The sequence below is a fragment of the Ananas comosus genome, unplaced genomic scaffold (genome assembly GCF_001540865.1).
Source record: "Ananas comosus cultivar F153 unplaced genomic scaffold, ASM154086v1, whole genome shotgun sequence".
NCBI classification, from domain to species: domain Eukaryota; kingdom Viridiplantae; phylum Streptophyta; class Magnoliopsida; order Poales; family Bromeliaceae; genus Ananas; species Ananas comosus.
The window spans coordinates 1-16,639 of record NW_017890975.1 but is presented as its reverse complement, the minus strand read 5'-3'; the positions used below and the strand labels follow the sequence as shown (position 1 = coordinate 16,639).

Sequence of the window (16,639 nt, the reverse complement as noted above, 5' to 3'; positions counted from 1 at the left end):
ATAAAAAAAAAGGGAAACTTCAAATACCACCCCTATGATTTCACACTTTCTCATTTTAGTATCCCGTGGTTTAAAATGAATCACTTTCGTATCTGGTGATCTTATTTTTCTCTTTTTGTTACTCCCTCCACTAATTTTTTTCATTAAATTAGTGACAAAGTTAAAACTAAAGAGTATTAAAGTGAATATTCGATAAACTATAAATGGAGTTTCTGTAGTTTTTTATATATGATTTAACGAAAAGTTAACGAAGAGGCTAACAAAAAGAAAAAAAATGAAACCACAGGGTATTAAATTGATATGCTTTAAACCACGTGATACTCAAGTAAAAAAGTGCGAAACCACGGGTGATATTTGAAGTTTTTTAAAAAATAAAAAATGTATACAATATTACTATTCCATTTTTAGTTCAGTTCGGTTCGTTCAAGGAATATACTAAAACTGAACCGGAACCGGAACCGAATTTTAGCTATTTTCAAAACCGAACCAAACCGAAAACCATTTTGTAAACACCTCTACAGACATGCATGCAAATACCAACTTTGCAAGGATCCATAAATAATTGTGTATATTTGTAAGGATATGTGTGCAAAGGAAAATAATTATTACCAATGGCTTTCCAAATAACTTCACAAAATGAAAAAGTTTCTCACCATAGTTAAAAGGGTAAATTGCATGTTAGTCCTCAAACTATGAGATCGGCGACACTTTAGTTCTCAAATTTTAATTTATTATAATTCCTAACAAGAACGTCTAGAATAGTTGCAATCGAGTTCCACAACTTAATTTAACTGACTAAATATTGACTCATCACTAATATAAAGCAAAAGTAATATAGCATCTTAATGGTCGGCTCATCCTTAATCATAGTATTGCTACATTACTCTACATTAACGATGCATTAATATTTAATTAACTAAATTGAGTTATAGGACTTAATTACAACGATTCTGAAAATTTGAACCAGAAATTTCAACAAATTAAAGTTTGAGGATCAAAGTGCCACTCGCCTCATAGTTTGAGGACCAAAAGTGCAATTTACCCTAATTAAAAGATTTAGAAGGCTTAGACAAATGCTACAGCAATTTAAAAAGAAAAGTTCCTCACTTTTAAAAAGTAAAAAAAAAAAAAAAAAAGGGGTGATCAAGAAGTGATTCAGAAGGGCACTGCTTTCTCATTAAGCAATCATTAATAATTAAATTTTTATCACACTCTCTAAAGTCCATGTATAGATACCAAAGGATGCTAGCATTAATGACTCATAGGTTAAACAATGGTTTATATAAAAGATCATAGATCCTAATAATAATAATTGGATTAAGTATTTTGGACCAATGATTTGGGTCTAACGAGTTATTAGTATTAGTAGGGCCAGGATATTACAGTTGGTATCAAAGCCAGATTATCACTCGAAAGAGTGAAATTGGTCTCACATCTCGCCTAGTGAATCTTAAGCTGTGTGTGTGATTGAAACCAGACTGACGAAAACGTTACGACCTAAACAGAAGGAGTATGTGACACCTCAACAGTCTCATATCAGATAATGAGTTATTATAAGGGACTAACAGGGACTCAAGAATTTTTGGATCTGTAGTTTGAATCCAACAAATTATTACTGCTAGCAGGTTGGGTCGGTACACATACACCTAAGTTGGAGAATAACACCTAAGATGATGCACAACGAGTTGAACTAGATGATAATACACTCAATGTAAATGGCAAGTAATCGACTAGTAGTAAAATCCATTGTTAGGTCAACTAAGAAAAATTTTACATACAAGTTTTACTGCTACGGCGTTTCGCTTTCTGCAACAAATATAAAAGATGTTTGCTACTTACGCCTCGCTTCGTCAACTGCTTTTCAAGAACCACAGATAACAGTCAAATAGCAGGAGAAGAACATCAAAAACATGCGAAGGAAAAAAAAACATGAATCCAAGATAGATAAACATAAGAAAGAACAGTCGCATATAAGAGGATTTGCGGAATCTACAATATCGAAAACAACAACAACTTCAAAATGGATAAAGAAACAACAGGTCATGTCACATACCTGCAAACGCAGAAATCGCCTAAGATTACCTAAGAAGTGAGAGTCTAAGTTGGCCAAACATATGTCATGATCTATCATTGGAATAGTGCATCTTTACATGTGCGGCTTAGTATTGCAATATATATTAAGGCATGAATCAAGTAATCATATACAAATGAAGCCTTAAGCCTTCAACTCTTAAGATGCAAAGCCATTTAGAGATGGTAATAATTTACAATGCATGGATTCTAAAAACCAACTAAACACTTCCTATCATCCTATATATATTTCCTTTGATCCACAGGTTTCTCTGTAAATTTATTAGCATAATGCACTGGGTGCCCTTGAGTATCCCCTCAAATGCAGCTGATGATTCGGATTTTTTAACATGGCAGATGAGTCGAGCATTGAATTGAAAAAGGTGAAACACCTATATACTGATACGTGGGAATGCTATCTTATCAACTGCATTTCAGGAGACTTGCTAACATACTTTCTTGGTATTTGATACTGACGGTATTTTATTGAATGGTTAACAAATCAAATATCAGTATCACCATAGATGACCAAACCATAACATTAAAAAATAATTGCATTTCGCCTAATGAATTTGTGTTTAGACTTCTATATACCACCAGTGTGTCAATGATATGATATTTTTTTCTTTTCCCTCCACAGCGTAAGCGATCCATGATCAAGTCGGTAGAAAAAATAGACTTCCTAGTAATGCTATCCATGACCAATTGAGAGGAAAACGGTCGAGTTTCAAAATGATCAACTATCTCAATATGATAATCAATGTGGTTCATGGTAATGTGAGGGGCAAACATAAATGTATTGGCTTTCAAACCCATGATAGCATTTTACAGCCAGATTAACAAAGTCATAAGCAATAATGAACTGCAGATTTCAAGCACAAACACCTGTCAATCTTGTCGGGATATGAAGAAGCTCCTACAAAGTGGAGATACTAGAGTGCGCATTAAACAGCATAACAAAATTTACAATGTAAAATGCAACTTACATTGAAAGAAGAAATGTCTCGGAGATTAATAGCAACTGCGAGAGTCCTAGCAGTCAAACTAAGAGAATCGCTATGTACAACATTAAAGAGCCTCACCAACATGTACAAAGGGAAACAGTCAACAATCACTGAAGACAACCTTTATACCTTGCAACTTGAATTAAAGATGACGGAAAACCTTCAAACCAACATAACCATTACTCAGCTGCTCAAAATCTGATCTCTGACCTCAGCTAATTTGTAACAAAACGGTACCTGGAATCAACGTAGCTCTCCACGTCCCAGAGGAATGACCCGAAAGTCACAGCCTCCAAAATCAGCCTTCTCAACCCTGCAAAGCTTACCTTAATAAGCTCGTCCTTAGAAGTATCGATAGTCCCTTGAGGCGTGATTACGATTTCGGGCCGCCCAAATAGCGCCTCAGTATGCTTCTCAATGATGCTAAAGGATTCCTTCGACCTTATCGTTGCGTACCTCTGCAGAGTCTCGTGATCGAAGGACATGACGTAAGACCTCAACAAGCTGGATTTCCCTGCTTGGCCAGGCCCACCGGACCAAGAAGGGGTCGGCCCCCCAGGTCGGGACTCATCCCGTATAGCTCGTTTAATGGCGCTCTCCTCTTCGTCTGTTCCCCATGGAAGGTTCTTCATCGATTTCTCAAGCTGAAACCTTTGGTCGACTCTTTTCAGGAAATAGCCGTACATCACAGAAGCAGCATAGACTTGCCCGACCCTAAGCTTGCTGATTGGCGCGACAGAATTAGAGTCGGCCAACCGTTGCCCTAAGATTAGAGATAAATGGTTCTTGATCATTTCGTACGATTCGAGGGAATGGAGTTGCTCGAGCTTCTCTTCCTCCTCTAAAGGCCATTGATCGGCACTTTGAGAACGCTTGGTTGATTGGGAAAGGGCAGGGACTAACGAGATATCAGCCGCCACAAACTTTTGAACTACTAATGCATAAAGAATCTCTTCCAAAGCCCTTCTCCTCTCCTTGGCTCTCACCTCCGAGATTCTCCTATTAATCCCAGCATTAAAAAGATGTCATTTTTTTCACTAACCTGAAATTACTAATCAAACAGCGTAAAATCATTGGCTTTTGTTTCCTTTTGGGTTAATAACAAATTTCGACCTCAAAGTAGAAACGTGATTCTAAGGCCCGAAAGCATAAGCTCCAATCTAAAGCTTCTAATTTTACCATAGAAAATGCTTATCCTAATAGTGCTTCCCCAAGTAGCGCTACTACACCCCACAGCAGGGCCCAACGGGCCGTTTATTTGCAATTAACCCTTTTGCTTATTAATTACCTGTACAAAACGAGTTCGCTGCCGGAAGGGGTCGGCTCCTCCTTTTTCTTCTCGGCCTCTCGGTCAGTTTGGAGCTGATCCAGCTGCTGCTCCACGGCCGCAAAGAGGAGGTGGGGGTGGCTAATGAGGATCTGGGAGAGGAATTGCCCAACCGGGGACTCCAATTGAAGAGGGGCTATAGGAGAAGAAGAAGAAGACCCTGACGAGGTAGCCGACGATGCCCTAACCCTAATGCTCCTCCTAGAACCAAATTGACTCTGTCGAGAGGCCAAATCAAATCAAATTGCACCAAAATTGCGTCAAAACTGAAACTCTTTAGATCAGATTGAAGGTTTTATAAACCAAATCCTAAGGGTCCATCTATAATCAAATTGACTCGTTCGAGAGACCAAATCAAACCAAACTGCACCAAAATTGCATCCAAATTGAAACATTTTACAGCAACATCAACAAGATAGATGAGATTAAAGGTGTCGTAAACCAAATCCTAAAGCTTCATCTACACCAAATTGGCTCTTTCAAGAGGCCAAACCAAACCAAATTGGAACTTTTTACTGAACCACCAACATAAAAGATCAAATGGAAGGTTTTATAAACCATACCTTGAGGAATCCAATTGCGAATCGTGACTTGGGATCGAAAGAGGGCGAACTGGGCCTTGGCGAAGCGAGAAAACGCGATCTCGCCCCCAAATTAGGGGTTTGAGATAGGTACAATGGGGATCGAAGAGCCGCGGCCGCTTCCATGCGATCGAGATCGATTTCGCCCCAAATCACCGAAACCGTAATTCAAAACAAAATCGGTAACAACGGGGGAACCAAATTGGATTCCAAAACAACGAGGTAGGAACCAAATTGATCGAAAGAACAACCCTTACCAGCGGAGGAATTGGTGGAAACGGAGATCGAAAGGGGCTAGGGTTACGGTTTGGGGATTTAGTCGAGAATTCGAGAGATATATATATAATATATAATGAGAAAAAAAATTAAAATGTGGAAAATATTAGGATTTAGGGCACGGCGTAAACGTTTCGCACGCGTCGTCGAACGACTCGAAGGGTCGTAAAGAGATGACGATAGGATTTATATATAATAAATAAATAAATAATTACTTAATTATTAATTAGGTTATAAAAATGTGTTTAAAGTTGGTTATTATTTCGAAAATGCCATTGTTAAGCTAATATAGTCGTATATTATTATATATTTATTATCATTAGGCCATAAACATATGCAATAATAATAATAATAATAATATTATTATTATTATATATTATCATTAGGCCATAAAAATATGCAATAATAATAATAATAATAATAAATATTTTAATATTTATTATTATTATTATTATTATTGCATATTTTTATGGCCTAATGATAATATATAATATAATTTAATACAGGTCTTTTTATATTTGGGTTGGCCTAAATTACCTTACTTGTTTCATTAAAAAAAAAATAATTTATTTCTATCATTTTCAACGATATTTATAAAAAATGAATGGAATAGTGACAGAATACAGACAAAAGAACAATAAATATATAAAATTTTAAAAGTCAAAAAAATAAAAAATAAAAAAATAAATATTTACAGAAATTTTATGATGTTCATAATAGATACAGTAAATCTGATCTAACTCTGGCGGTACCCACAGAAGGTAAATAGATATATTTTTTCACTAACATTAGAGAGAATCCAATCCAATTCGTTCAATGAATGGACCCACCAATAACAATTCACTTCATCATTCTAAAACTTTTTTTTTATTTATTTTTGAGGTTTTTTGGGTTTTTTTTGTATTTAGTTTTTTTAAAAAAAAATTCTACAAATAGCCCCATAAAATTTATATTTATAAAATTTGCTCTATCCTCGCTACGTTAGCACCACGCGAGCCCGAATGTATTTGAACACGATGAATGATTTACTATATTTCATTATTTCTGAAAAAAGTTCAAATACCCCTCTTGTGGTTTCACTTTTTTTCACTTTAGTACCATGTGGTTTAAAGTGTATCAAGTTAGTATCCTGTGGTTTTGCACTTTTTCACTTTAATACCCTGTGGTTTAAAGTGTATCAAGTTAGTACCCTATGGTTTCGCACTTTCTCACTTTAGTACCATGTGGTTTAAAAACTATAGGTTACTCACTTGATACAAAAATAAAACCACATGGTACTAACTTGATACAAAAATAAAACCACAGAGTACTAACTTGATACATTTTAAACTATAGAGTACTAAAGTGAGAAAGTACGAAACCACAAGATACTAACTTGATACACTTTAAACCACAGGATACTAAAGTGAGAAAAAGTGAAACCACAAGGGGGAGTTTTGGAAGTTTTTTCATTATTTTTCTATTATGATATTATGTAATATTTTAGATTTAGGGTTTAGAAAGGATATAGTGAATTATTTACTTATTCAAATATAGTGAATAGTTCACCGTATTCAACTTAAGCTACTGCCACGTCCACGTGGTGCCCGCGTGGTGTTTTCGTGGCGGGGATAGAACCAATCTTGCAAATATAAATTTTAGAAATGTATTTATAGTAAAAAATTTATGAGGGAGCTAAATGCAAAAAAAAAAAAAAAAAAAAAAAAACCAAGTTTTTATTTTAAACTCCAACGGTCAGATTCCGTAATCCCGTGTCGACACTCCGTACACCCACCCTCGTGAACCGTCCGTTTCGAAACAGAGCTCCCCCCACCCCACCGCAAAAACATTATTCCCTGCACCGGGTGTATAAGTACACTCCACTACACCACACTTTGATAATATTCCATCATTAACTTGGGGTTGTTTGATTTTCCAAAAAATATTTTGAAAAATTATTTTTCTATCCGTTTGATTCGTAGAAAAATATTTCCGGATCTTATGAAAAATTAATTTTTTATTTTTAAAATTTTTTATCCAAAAAATGAAAAGGTGAAATAAAATATTTTTTTTTTAGAAAGCTTTTTTCCTGCAAAATAATAAAATATTTTTTATAATTTTTTGAGAAACCGAACACCCTCAATAAAAATTAATTTTTTAAAATAATAGGATCATGCAAAAAATATATATGAAAAAATGTGTAGAGAATAAATCCGAATGATAAAGTATGATTTAAATTTTAATAATTGTAAATTGTTGAATTTTAAATGAGTTCACTAAATTCATATAGAATAAAGCTCTGATCGGAGAGGATAATTTGAATTTTTGAATTTCACATAATTTTGACCATAAAGTTTCTTGTTTTCAAAATTATGCCATTTGTCACGGGTTCACTAGTTAAGTATAATATATAATATATTTTAAATTAAAATTTAATTTTATGAATATATAAAAATGTAGAAAATTTATTTGAATTATGAGCGATTTTGATTCAACGATTTAATTTTCAAAAAATTTTGATTTTACTACATAATATTTTAATTTGTTTGATTTGAATTAGTGAATAATATTTTCACTTCAAAATTAAACATAATTATGTTTTTAATGAATTGAAGCTAATTACGTTTTTTTTTATTGGTGCGGTGCATGAGATGTAGTTATACACCGGGTGCAGGAAAAAAATTTCGACGTCCCATCATTTCCGTTCCCTTGTGATCAAACGGTCAGTACCAGCTATGGGCCCCACACCGTCCTATTTGTCCGGGTGAACCGTTGGGGAAAATTGGGTAGACCAAGTTCACTGACGGGTCAAGTTCAAGTAATTTTATTGGTGCGGTGTATGGTGCGCACCTATAAACCAGGTGCAGGCAAAAGCCCCGACGGCGCATCACATCCGTTGCCTTCTGATCCAACGGTTACCAGCTGTGGGCCCCACGCCGTTCTTTCTAAAATGAACCGTACAGTAGACCAAGTGCACTGGCGTGGCAAGTTTTAATTGGCTCGCGCTTTTACTACTCAGTAATGGAGTTAAAAAAATGTTCCTGCGATATAGTCGCATCAAAACGCCGGACGAAATAAACATGCGCGAAGTTAAAATTACTAAAATGCCCCTCAAATATTAATTATTTTTAGTTTTTTAATGTAAAATGTATAGAGACCCCCCTCAACATAATCCTTTTTGAAAAAACCCCATCAACAGATTTTTTTTTTTTTTTTACAAAAAATTTTATTGAGACCCTTAAGGCCTCGACTTCTAATTTTTTAAAATTAAGAGACTTTAATTAAAACTGTAAATATCTTATTAAATTTATTGGTAATTTTACTAAATTTATTTAATCATTTTTAGCAAATAAGATTAGATCAATTAGCGATTCATAACTAATAGGGCCCTCAACTATTGGGAATTTTAAAGTACACCACACTTTTTTATTCAATTAACATCGCTTAATTTTGTTTTAATTATTGTGATTTAAATAATTTCTATTGCCTACATGGATATAATCAGTTCTGTTCGATTCAATTTTTAGGCAATTTTTAAATTATACTGAATTTTTTTGTTTGTAAAAAATTGCAACCAACACAAACTTATTTATATTCAGAACTAATCCAAATCAAACTGAATTAATTTAGTTTGGATTGATTTTGCAATTATTTTTTTAATTAATTTATAGTTTACAATTTAAAAGTAAATTATTATTAAATCATAGAATTTTTCAAAATGTGTTGATATATGATCAAAATTGATCATAAATATAAAATTTTAATAAGTAGTTTAGATAAAAAGTGTAAAAAGCATTACTTATTGACTTTTCGGTTTAAGAAATATATTCAAACACAACCAAAATCAAAATTTAAATATTAGTAAATTTTAAAATTGAACCGAATCGAACTAAAAATTATATAATCTGGACCAAATAGTTTTATTTGATTTGATTCGGTTTGGAACTAAACTGTGTACACCCTTAATTGCCTTATTTTTTTACAATAATTAAACGCAAAAAAGTAGTACCAATTATTATAAAAGTTTTTGATTTAATGCACTTGATTAAACTAATTCGAATTAAAACAATAAAAATTTAAGAAACTTTTTGAGAAAAAGAAAATAGTTGAGTAGGTAGTTTCAAATTCCTCTATAGTCGGGGGGGTTTCCCATAAATTGAACCATACATCGTGCAGGGTTGTTTTAGTAATTTTGTCGACGCTTAGACTTTTAAACGCGAGAAGTAACAAAAGGCTCCGGGGGTCAACTCTGTCTCAAAGGCCGTTATATTTGCCGTTAAATGTAACGGTCGTTAGCGCTTTTAACTCTTCCCTCTCCGTTTAAATCTATATCCGTTATCTTCTCAACGACTGCCTTGCCTCGTTGCTTCTTCTCTTCTTCTTCTTTTTTTCTCCCCCGTTTGTTGTCCGAGCTCCATTAATGGCCCCCAAAACCCTAACCCTAGACCACGAACCCTATATTGAGGTTCAGTGCGTTATGGCGGCAGCGGCCGACGCTCGTGGGAGGAGGCCGCGAGGAACGATTTGCTCCCCCCCGGGGCTCCTGCCCGATTGAGGGACCACCTCGACTACTCATGTCTCCGTGGAGTATTAATTGGGCCCGATTACCCTAACGAAGTCCAGGATCAAGGGCCATTGCGAGAATCGGAGCTCCTCTCTCCTTGTCCTCCGCGAGACGGGCGCCGCGCCGCTGCAGCCGCCGGAAGCGGGCGGCGGAAGCGGCGATCCAGGGCTCCCGTTTCGCCCGATACCGCGTGCGCGGCATCCGCCGCTGTGGCGCGACGGAGATGCGCGCGTCCTCCTCCGCGGTGTTCCTCAGCCCGAATCCGACGGCGGCCTTCCGGGACGCAGCTCCGGCTCCGCCTCACCTCCCCTCCTCAACGCGGCCCTGAGACGACAACGAAGGCCCGATCGGTTGGGCGCGCGGGACGCCGCCCGGGACCCTCGGCCGGCGCATCGCCGCCTCGGCGCCGCCGCATCGTCGTCGTCGCCGGCGGCGGCCGGCGGCGGCGACGGCGCGAGGGTGGGGCGGAAGGGGGCGTGCGCCCGGTGCGGGAAGGGGGATCCTGCGGAGGGCAGCGTGCTTGGCGTGCGGCGCGCGCTTACTGCGGCGATCTGCGTGCTGCGCGCGATGGGCAGCCGCAGGGGGTCGATGCCGGAGGGGGCAAACGTCGCGTCGGCGTGCATCGGTCGCCCGATCGCCGAGCCGAAGCGATCGGCCCGGCAAGAGCTCTCGGATGCTCTCCAAGCTCCTTCAGCCCCGCGATGCGGCCAGCAGATCATGAAGGCCTGAGAGGGGTTGCGCGCGAATCAGCTTCCGGGCCGGGGCAGCTTCACCGTCCACGGCCATTGACCTGCACAGGAGGAGCTCGGACGAGATCTTGGAGGTGGTGGCCCGAATCCGCCGCAGAAGCTAGGCCCGGGAGATACTTGGTACGACAAGGATTCGGGACTTGGGGAAAGGTATTTGAACATGTTGCCTTTGATTTGGTTATTTATGTTTGATTTGATAATAGATATGATAGTTGACTGCATAATTGGTCAAATTTGAGAATAAGTGAATGGAGTGATAGTGCTTATCTCCTGTATTCTTCACATTCTGTAGTAAATGGGAAGCTAAGATATACGTGTCTATATCAGGTCCCTCTAGTATGTCACATAGATTGATAGTTAAACAACATACATATGAGATTGTAATTCCGTAACTTTTTTTGCTTGTTGAAGGGCAATAGATTACTACACTTTTCGAAGATATCGAGGAACTGTTCGCAGTTCTTGTTTGGTTTTACGTCACAGTTAAACAGCAATGATTGCAGTAATTACCGTAGTGGAGAGGGATACTTCGATGATTAATTACAAGGATAATTGGGTTTAGAGTGAATGATAACAATACTCCAGGGATTGGTTGGAATAGTTATTCTCAGGTTATCCTAAAACAACTCAGTTGTACCAGTAGAGCAAAATCCTACTTTATTTTTTGTCCTTTTGCTAGAATAATGAAAAACTAGAAGTTTTCCTGAGGTTGTCCACCAACCAACCCTAAAGGGCCTAAACCCTAAACCTGTCCCATAGCAGCTTATTTATGGTGATGTGTACTAGAATACCTCTTTTTGATTAAAACAGCTGCTAATATTGAATTCTTATTTCTTAACTCGTCAACTGCTTTGTTCCGGTGATCTCATTCGAGCGGTTATATGTTTCTTTATTATTTTGTTTACTGGCAGGAAGGTGAGAAGCCTGATCAGATTATTAGTTCGAAGCTAAATGTGGGAGGAAAGCTACAGCCCGATGCTAGTAATGGTAACACACAGGTCTTTATAAATGGCCGTGAAATCACTAAACTGGAGCTCAGAGTGCTCAAGGTAAGCACTTCGGTTTTTCTGGGAGGTTAAATATATTGCTGTAGTTGTTTCGTACTCTAATTCTTTAATGTGGCATTTATTCAATTTCATGATTTGGTGAATTAGACCTTGCAAATAAGAGTATCAAGTGTTCTTCCTCTCAACGCTGCGGCGTGAATGTAACTGAGTCGCTCATTTAGGAGTAGAATAGGTCACTGATATGACGTGTCCAAATATATAGATCACCCAACTTCTGGATATTCAATTTGCTCTTGGTTTGATATTTCAAGTGGCTTAGGTTTTGCTGGTAATTTGACAGCCTTTGAAGTCAAGCTTTTAAGCTTATGTGGGAACTTGATGAGAGATTTTACTGACCTTCGTTTCAGCTGGCCAATGTACAATGCCCACGAGGTACTCATTTCTGGGTATATGATGACGGTTCGTATGAGGAGGAGGGGCAGAATATAATAAGAGGAAAAATTTGGGAAAAGGTACATTCATCTGTTGGCATGGCCCATAATTGTCTGTCTGGATTGCCTTCTGGGAAACAGCGTCTCTCCTTCAAAAACCTGAAGCTTCTAGAAAGCAGATGTTCAGTTGTAAAATACTGGAGTTTGGAGCTTTTGTCGTGGCAAGAAGCTTAAAATGAGCTTTTGTGCTTCAAATATGGAAGCTCCAACTTGAAACTCCCGCAAAAGCTACTCAAAAAGTACTTCTCCAGAAACTCCAGCTGAGCAAAAGCAGGCCTGAAGTTGATGAACTTCTATGTTAAATTATTGAGCAGTTATTACGTTTTGTTTTGCTAGATAGGCGTCGACTCGTCTTATTTGTTCGCTGTTCTCGTTGCCAACACCTCCTGAGAATACTCCTGGGTTGAGAGAAGATGCCTCTGCACCCTCAAGTAGGTTAATTCCGGAGTATCTAGAGCAAAAAAGAGTGCAAAAACTTTTGTTGCTTGGACTAGAGGGTTCTGGATCGAGCACCATTTTTAAACAGGTACCGCTGCTACTCACCTTCTTACTCAGCTTACAAACTTTGTGCTTAATTGTTTGATTTCCATTCTCAATTTCATCCTCATATCACAAAGCATGAAGATTATTACACGGACCAATTAAGTTCTATTTTATACCATCTGGAAAAGGCACCACTAAACAGGATCCTCTCATTTTTCTTTTTTTTAGTTAAAACAGGAACTTTGAGAACTAAATTAAAATTGGGGTCAAACTTCAAGGATTCCATGGTTAAAATTGAGCCTTTGGATGAAATTGAAATCGATGCCAAACTTACACGGACTAATGGTAATGAAACTCTGCGGTCAAAGTTGAAATTCAGATCAGACCGGAGAGAGTATATTTGTAATTAACCCTCTTTAGTTTATGCTCTTTCTTTCACTCGCACCAGTGGCAAAGTTATACAGCTATCCATTCTATGAACTAGTTCTTCTACATTGTTGTATTTTGATTTAATATCTGATAATTTTTAATTATCTGAATATCGTCTTGCAAGAATCTATAGGAAGGCTCATCTTTTGCCTTATAATGTTGAAAAGGAAGATGGCTTTACAATTTTCCACGATAACCAAACAATTTTCTTATCGCTATAAATAGGCAAAGTTCTTGTATGGAAGCAAGTTTTCTGCTGAAGAAATGCAAAGTATGAAGCTCATGATTCAAAGCAACCTCTACAAGTATCTCAGTATATTGCTTGAAGGACGAGAACAGTTTGAGGATGAAGCTTTGGAGGAGAAAAGGAATCGTGGGCTGTATGCTGATGAGTCTCACCCTTCCGGTATAGCTCTACATTTGTGTAGCTATTACAATGCACTATAATATTCTTTTTAATGTACAATATCATCATGTTTTTCCTTAATTATATTAGACTTCCTGATAAACTCTTTTGCTTTTGATGAAGGTACTAATTTCCTAATCCAAAATTCCTGATTACCCATTCAAAGTTTGCTACTAGTGTTTCTTTCTCTCCTTTGTCTTAGAAACCCCCCTCCGATTTACCCATTTAGGGTGGTTGGGTGATATGTTAATCATTGTTACTCCTTTAATACACTTTTCGTAAATTATTGGAGAATTTACTTATTCACAAAAAATAATTAATTAACAAAATGTGGAATTTTAAAACCAAATATTACCCATGTGACACTTTTTATGGACTATGCACATGGTGAAAGCACATTCTATGAACCGTCCTGGGGAAAGTTCGGAGAAACTTTCTCTCTGCTGTTGCTCTACTCATTCGAGTTTGCTATATTCTTTCTCGCATAAGATGGAAAAATGAGTCAATTAGTCTTTGAGAAGTCAAAGTTTCATGACCCTAAACTCTGATATTTTCTTTCATTTTGAAACACTTATTTGATAGTTAAATCTTCATTCTGCATTCTTTCATTTCATCAGGTCATAAGCTAAAGTTGATTTGATATATGAACCGTTCACGCTGTGAAATAGAATTTTTTTTAATAATGACATATAATCAGAGGAAAGCGAAGTCAAGGAAGATTGCTCGTGTATATATTCAATAAACCAAAGGTTGAAGCACTTTTCTGACTGGCTGCTGGAAATCGTGGCAATGGGAGACCTGGATGCTTTCTTTCCCGCCGCAACTCGTGAATACGCCCCTGTCGTTGAGGAGATCTGGAGAGATCCTGCAATCCAAGAGACTTATAAAAGGAGGAATGAGCTGCACTCTCTTCCCAACGTTGCTGGTTATTTTCTCGATAAGGTACGCGCAATGCTATCTGGATATTTTGCATGGAACCAGTGCAAATTCGCAAATACATTAATATGCTGCAAAGTTGGGATCTACGTGCTTGCCTCCCTGAAATCCTTGTTTAATTTGAGAAAGTGCCTGTGCCGGGGCATTTATGATAAAATGAGTTTTGCATATAATCCCATGGTACTGGCATGATTGCAAATAAAATTGGTTTTCTGGAATCAGGCACGCATGCAAATATCAACTCTGCAAGGCTATTTATGTGATTTTGTGTATCTCCGAAGGTACAAATGCAAAAAAGGAACGCTTGTTTGCTACATCGGAAATGATTTAACATTCTGAGACTAATTAGCAAACTACTTCCTTGATTTTCAATAATGTGCAGTTTCTTTGTCTACCAATTGTTAAATATAAAATTATAAGAACACCGCTCGCTACCAGCTTAAGCTTTTGGAGAAAAACAGATGTTTTGCATTATTTAACATGGTATCAAAGCAAGAGGTTCTAAGTTCAAGTCACTCCAAGGCTTCTAACATAATTGATTTCCTCTTATTAAATTTAAGTCTACGTCATGGGCCTATCAAAAGTCTCGAATCCAGACGTGAGGGGAAACGTTAAATATAAAAATATAAAAATACCGCTCTCTATTAAAAAGTTGTTGTTTCGCATAATTTAACACCAATGTTTATGCATCTTCTTCTTTCCATTTTGCAGGCAATTGAAGTTTCCAGCAACGAGTATGAACCCACCGAGAAAGACATCTTATATGCCGAGGGCGTCACCGACTGCCACGGCCTTGTTTTCCTTGAGTTCTCTCTAGATGATCAAAGCATGATTTCTGACCCACCCACTGGAAGATTCGACTGCCCGTCATCCCAAACTAAGTTACTTAGCCTACTTTTCCTCTTTATACCTAATTGATTAGACTAAGCCAATTATTAGTGGAGTTTACCACGAATGTTCGGTAATCAATAATAGTATCAGCAAGCTTCTTTTGACGGCTTGTAATAATATGACTTGACCTCTTTGGGGTGAGCAGTGTCCATTTGGCCCAACTTATGAAACAACTTCTCGACTCGAGACGACAATTCTCGAATTGAGAAGCAGAAGCCAGGTGCGGGACAAACAGAGAAGTCTAGACCACTTAACTGTTATAAGAAACTGAAATGAGCTCGGGTGCCCCAAAGCAAAAGCTCCAGTTTGAAGTTCTTACTTCTATCTTGGGAAAGTGTTGAGAATTTAAATGGACAAGCTTCAGAATAGCTTCTCTAATTGAGAAGCAACTTGAAGCCCTATATTTGGCAAACAAAAAATTTTAGACTTTCTCGAAGTGGTTAGAAGAAACTAAAATGTGCTTCCAAACTTTAAAAGCATGAACTCAAATTTGAAGCTTCTATTTCTAACCTTATTAGGAAGCTGTTGAGGAGATTATAACAGAACACTTCTACGACTTCTTCAAATAAGTCTACTCAACCAGCATTTGTTTAGTAGCTAAATGCATGCTTCCTCTGTTTGTTTGTTCCGTAGGTACCAACTTATCCGCGTGGACTCCAAAGGGTTAAACGAAGGCTGCAGATGGCTCGAGATGTTCGAGGACATTCGTGCCGTGATCTTCTGCGTCTCTCTTAGCGACTACGACCAAATGTGGCCTCGAGATTCGGGCGATCTTTGCAACAAGATGATCTTAAGCAAAGCACTCTTCGAAAATATAGTGAACCACCCTTCTTTCCAGGACACCCCCTTCGTCCTCCTCCTCAACAAGTACGACACCTTCGAAGAAAAGATAGATAAGATCCCTTTGACAGTGTGCGAGTGGTTCTCCGATTTCAGCCCCGTGAAACCGCACCACACGAACCAGTCACTCGCGAGCCACGCGTACTACTTCATCGCGGTGAAGTTCAAGGATCTCTACGCTTCTCTTTGCGATCGAAAGCTCTTCGTCTTCCAGATGAAAGCGCTCGAGCGAAGCACGATCGACGACGCATTTAAGTATATCAGAGAGGTGCTAAAATGGGATGACATGAAGGACGATAACGTCTTTGCGGTCCTTGACGAGTCCTTTTACACTACGGACGCAACCTATTCGAACTATCTTAGGCAGGATTTGTAATGGGTCTTAGGTTTCTTGTAGAGAGTTGTTTCACAATGTAGTGTGATATTCTAGTTTGTCTCTTTCATTTTCACCTTTTCTCTTGTTTAGTAGTAATGTTCTCTCATTTTCTCTGTATATTTATATATAGAATATGCATTGAAGATGAAATCCGACAACTTTTGTGGCTGCATTAAGGGGTAGGAGTTTGCTGATCCACTGTTAATTCCTTCTTATGCTGCGAATTCGCA

General features: G+C 37.8%; 2 protein-coding genes across 2 annotated transcripts; one reads left to right on the top strand and one right to left on the bottom strand.

The window, feature by feature from the left end:
* Nucleotides 1-2,918: 2,918 nt before the first annotated feature.
* Nucleotides 2,919-5,425, bottom strand: LOC109704495 (UV-B-induced protein At3g17800, chloroplastic-like). The gene is made up of 4 exons (XM_020225240.1): nucleotides 5,240-5,425; nucleotides 4,965-5,145; nucleotides 4,363-4,619; nucleotides 2,919-4,073 (listed from the first exon to the last, which is right to left on the bottom strand). The coding sequence occupies exons 2-4, from the start codon at nucleotides 5,106-5,108 to the stop codon at nucleotides 3,290-3,292; spliced, it is 1,185 nt and encodes a 394-aa protein (XP_020080829.1). The 5' UTR covers nucleotides 5,109-5,145; nucleotides 5,240-5,425; the 3' UTR covers nucleotides 2,919-3,289.
* A 5,991-nt stretch (nucleotides 5,426-11,416) lies between these two features.
* Nucleotides 11,417-16,614, top strand: LOC109704492 (extra-large guanine nucleotide-binding protein 3-like). Its single transcript, XM_020225238.1, has 7 exons — nucleotides 11,417-11,599; nucleotides 11,965-12,069; nucleotides 12,389-12,574; nucleotides 13,186-13,366; nucleotides 14,064-14,308; nucleotides 15,014-15,183; nucleotides 15,827-16,614. The coding sequence occupies exons 1-7, from the start codon at nucleotides 11,432-11,434 to the stop codon at nucleotides 16,407-16,409; spliced, it is 1,638 nt and encodes a 545-aa protein (XP_020080827.1). The 5' UTR covers nucleotides 11,417-11,431; the 3' UTR covers nucleotides 16,410-16,614.
* The last annotated feature ends 25 nt before the right edge of the window (nucleotides 16,615-16,639 follow it).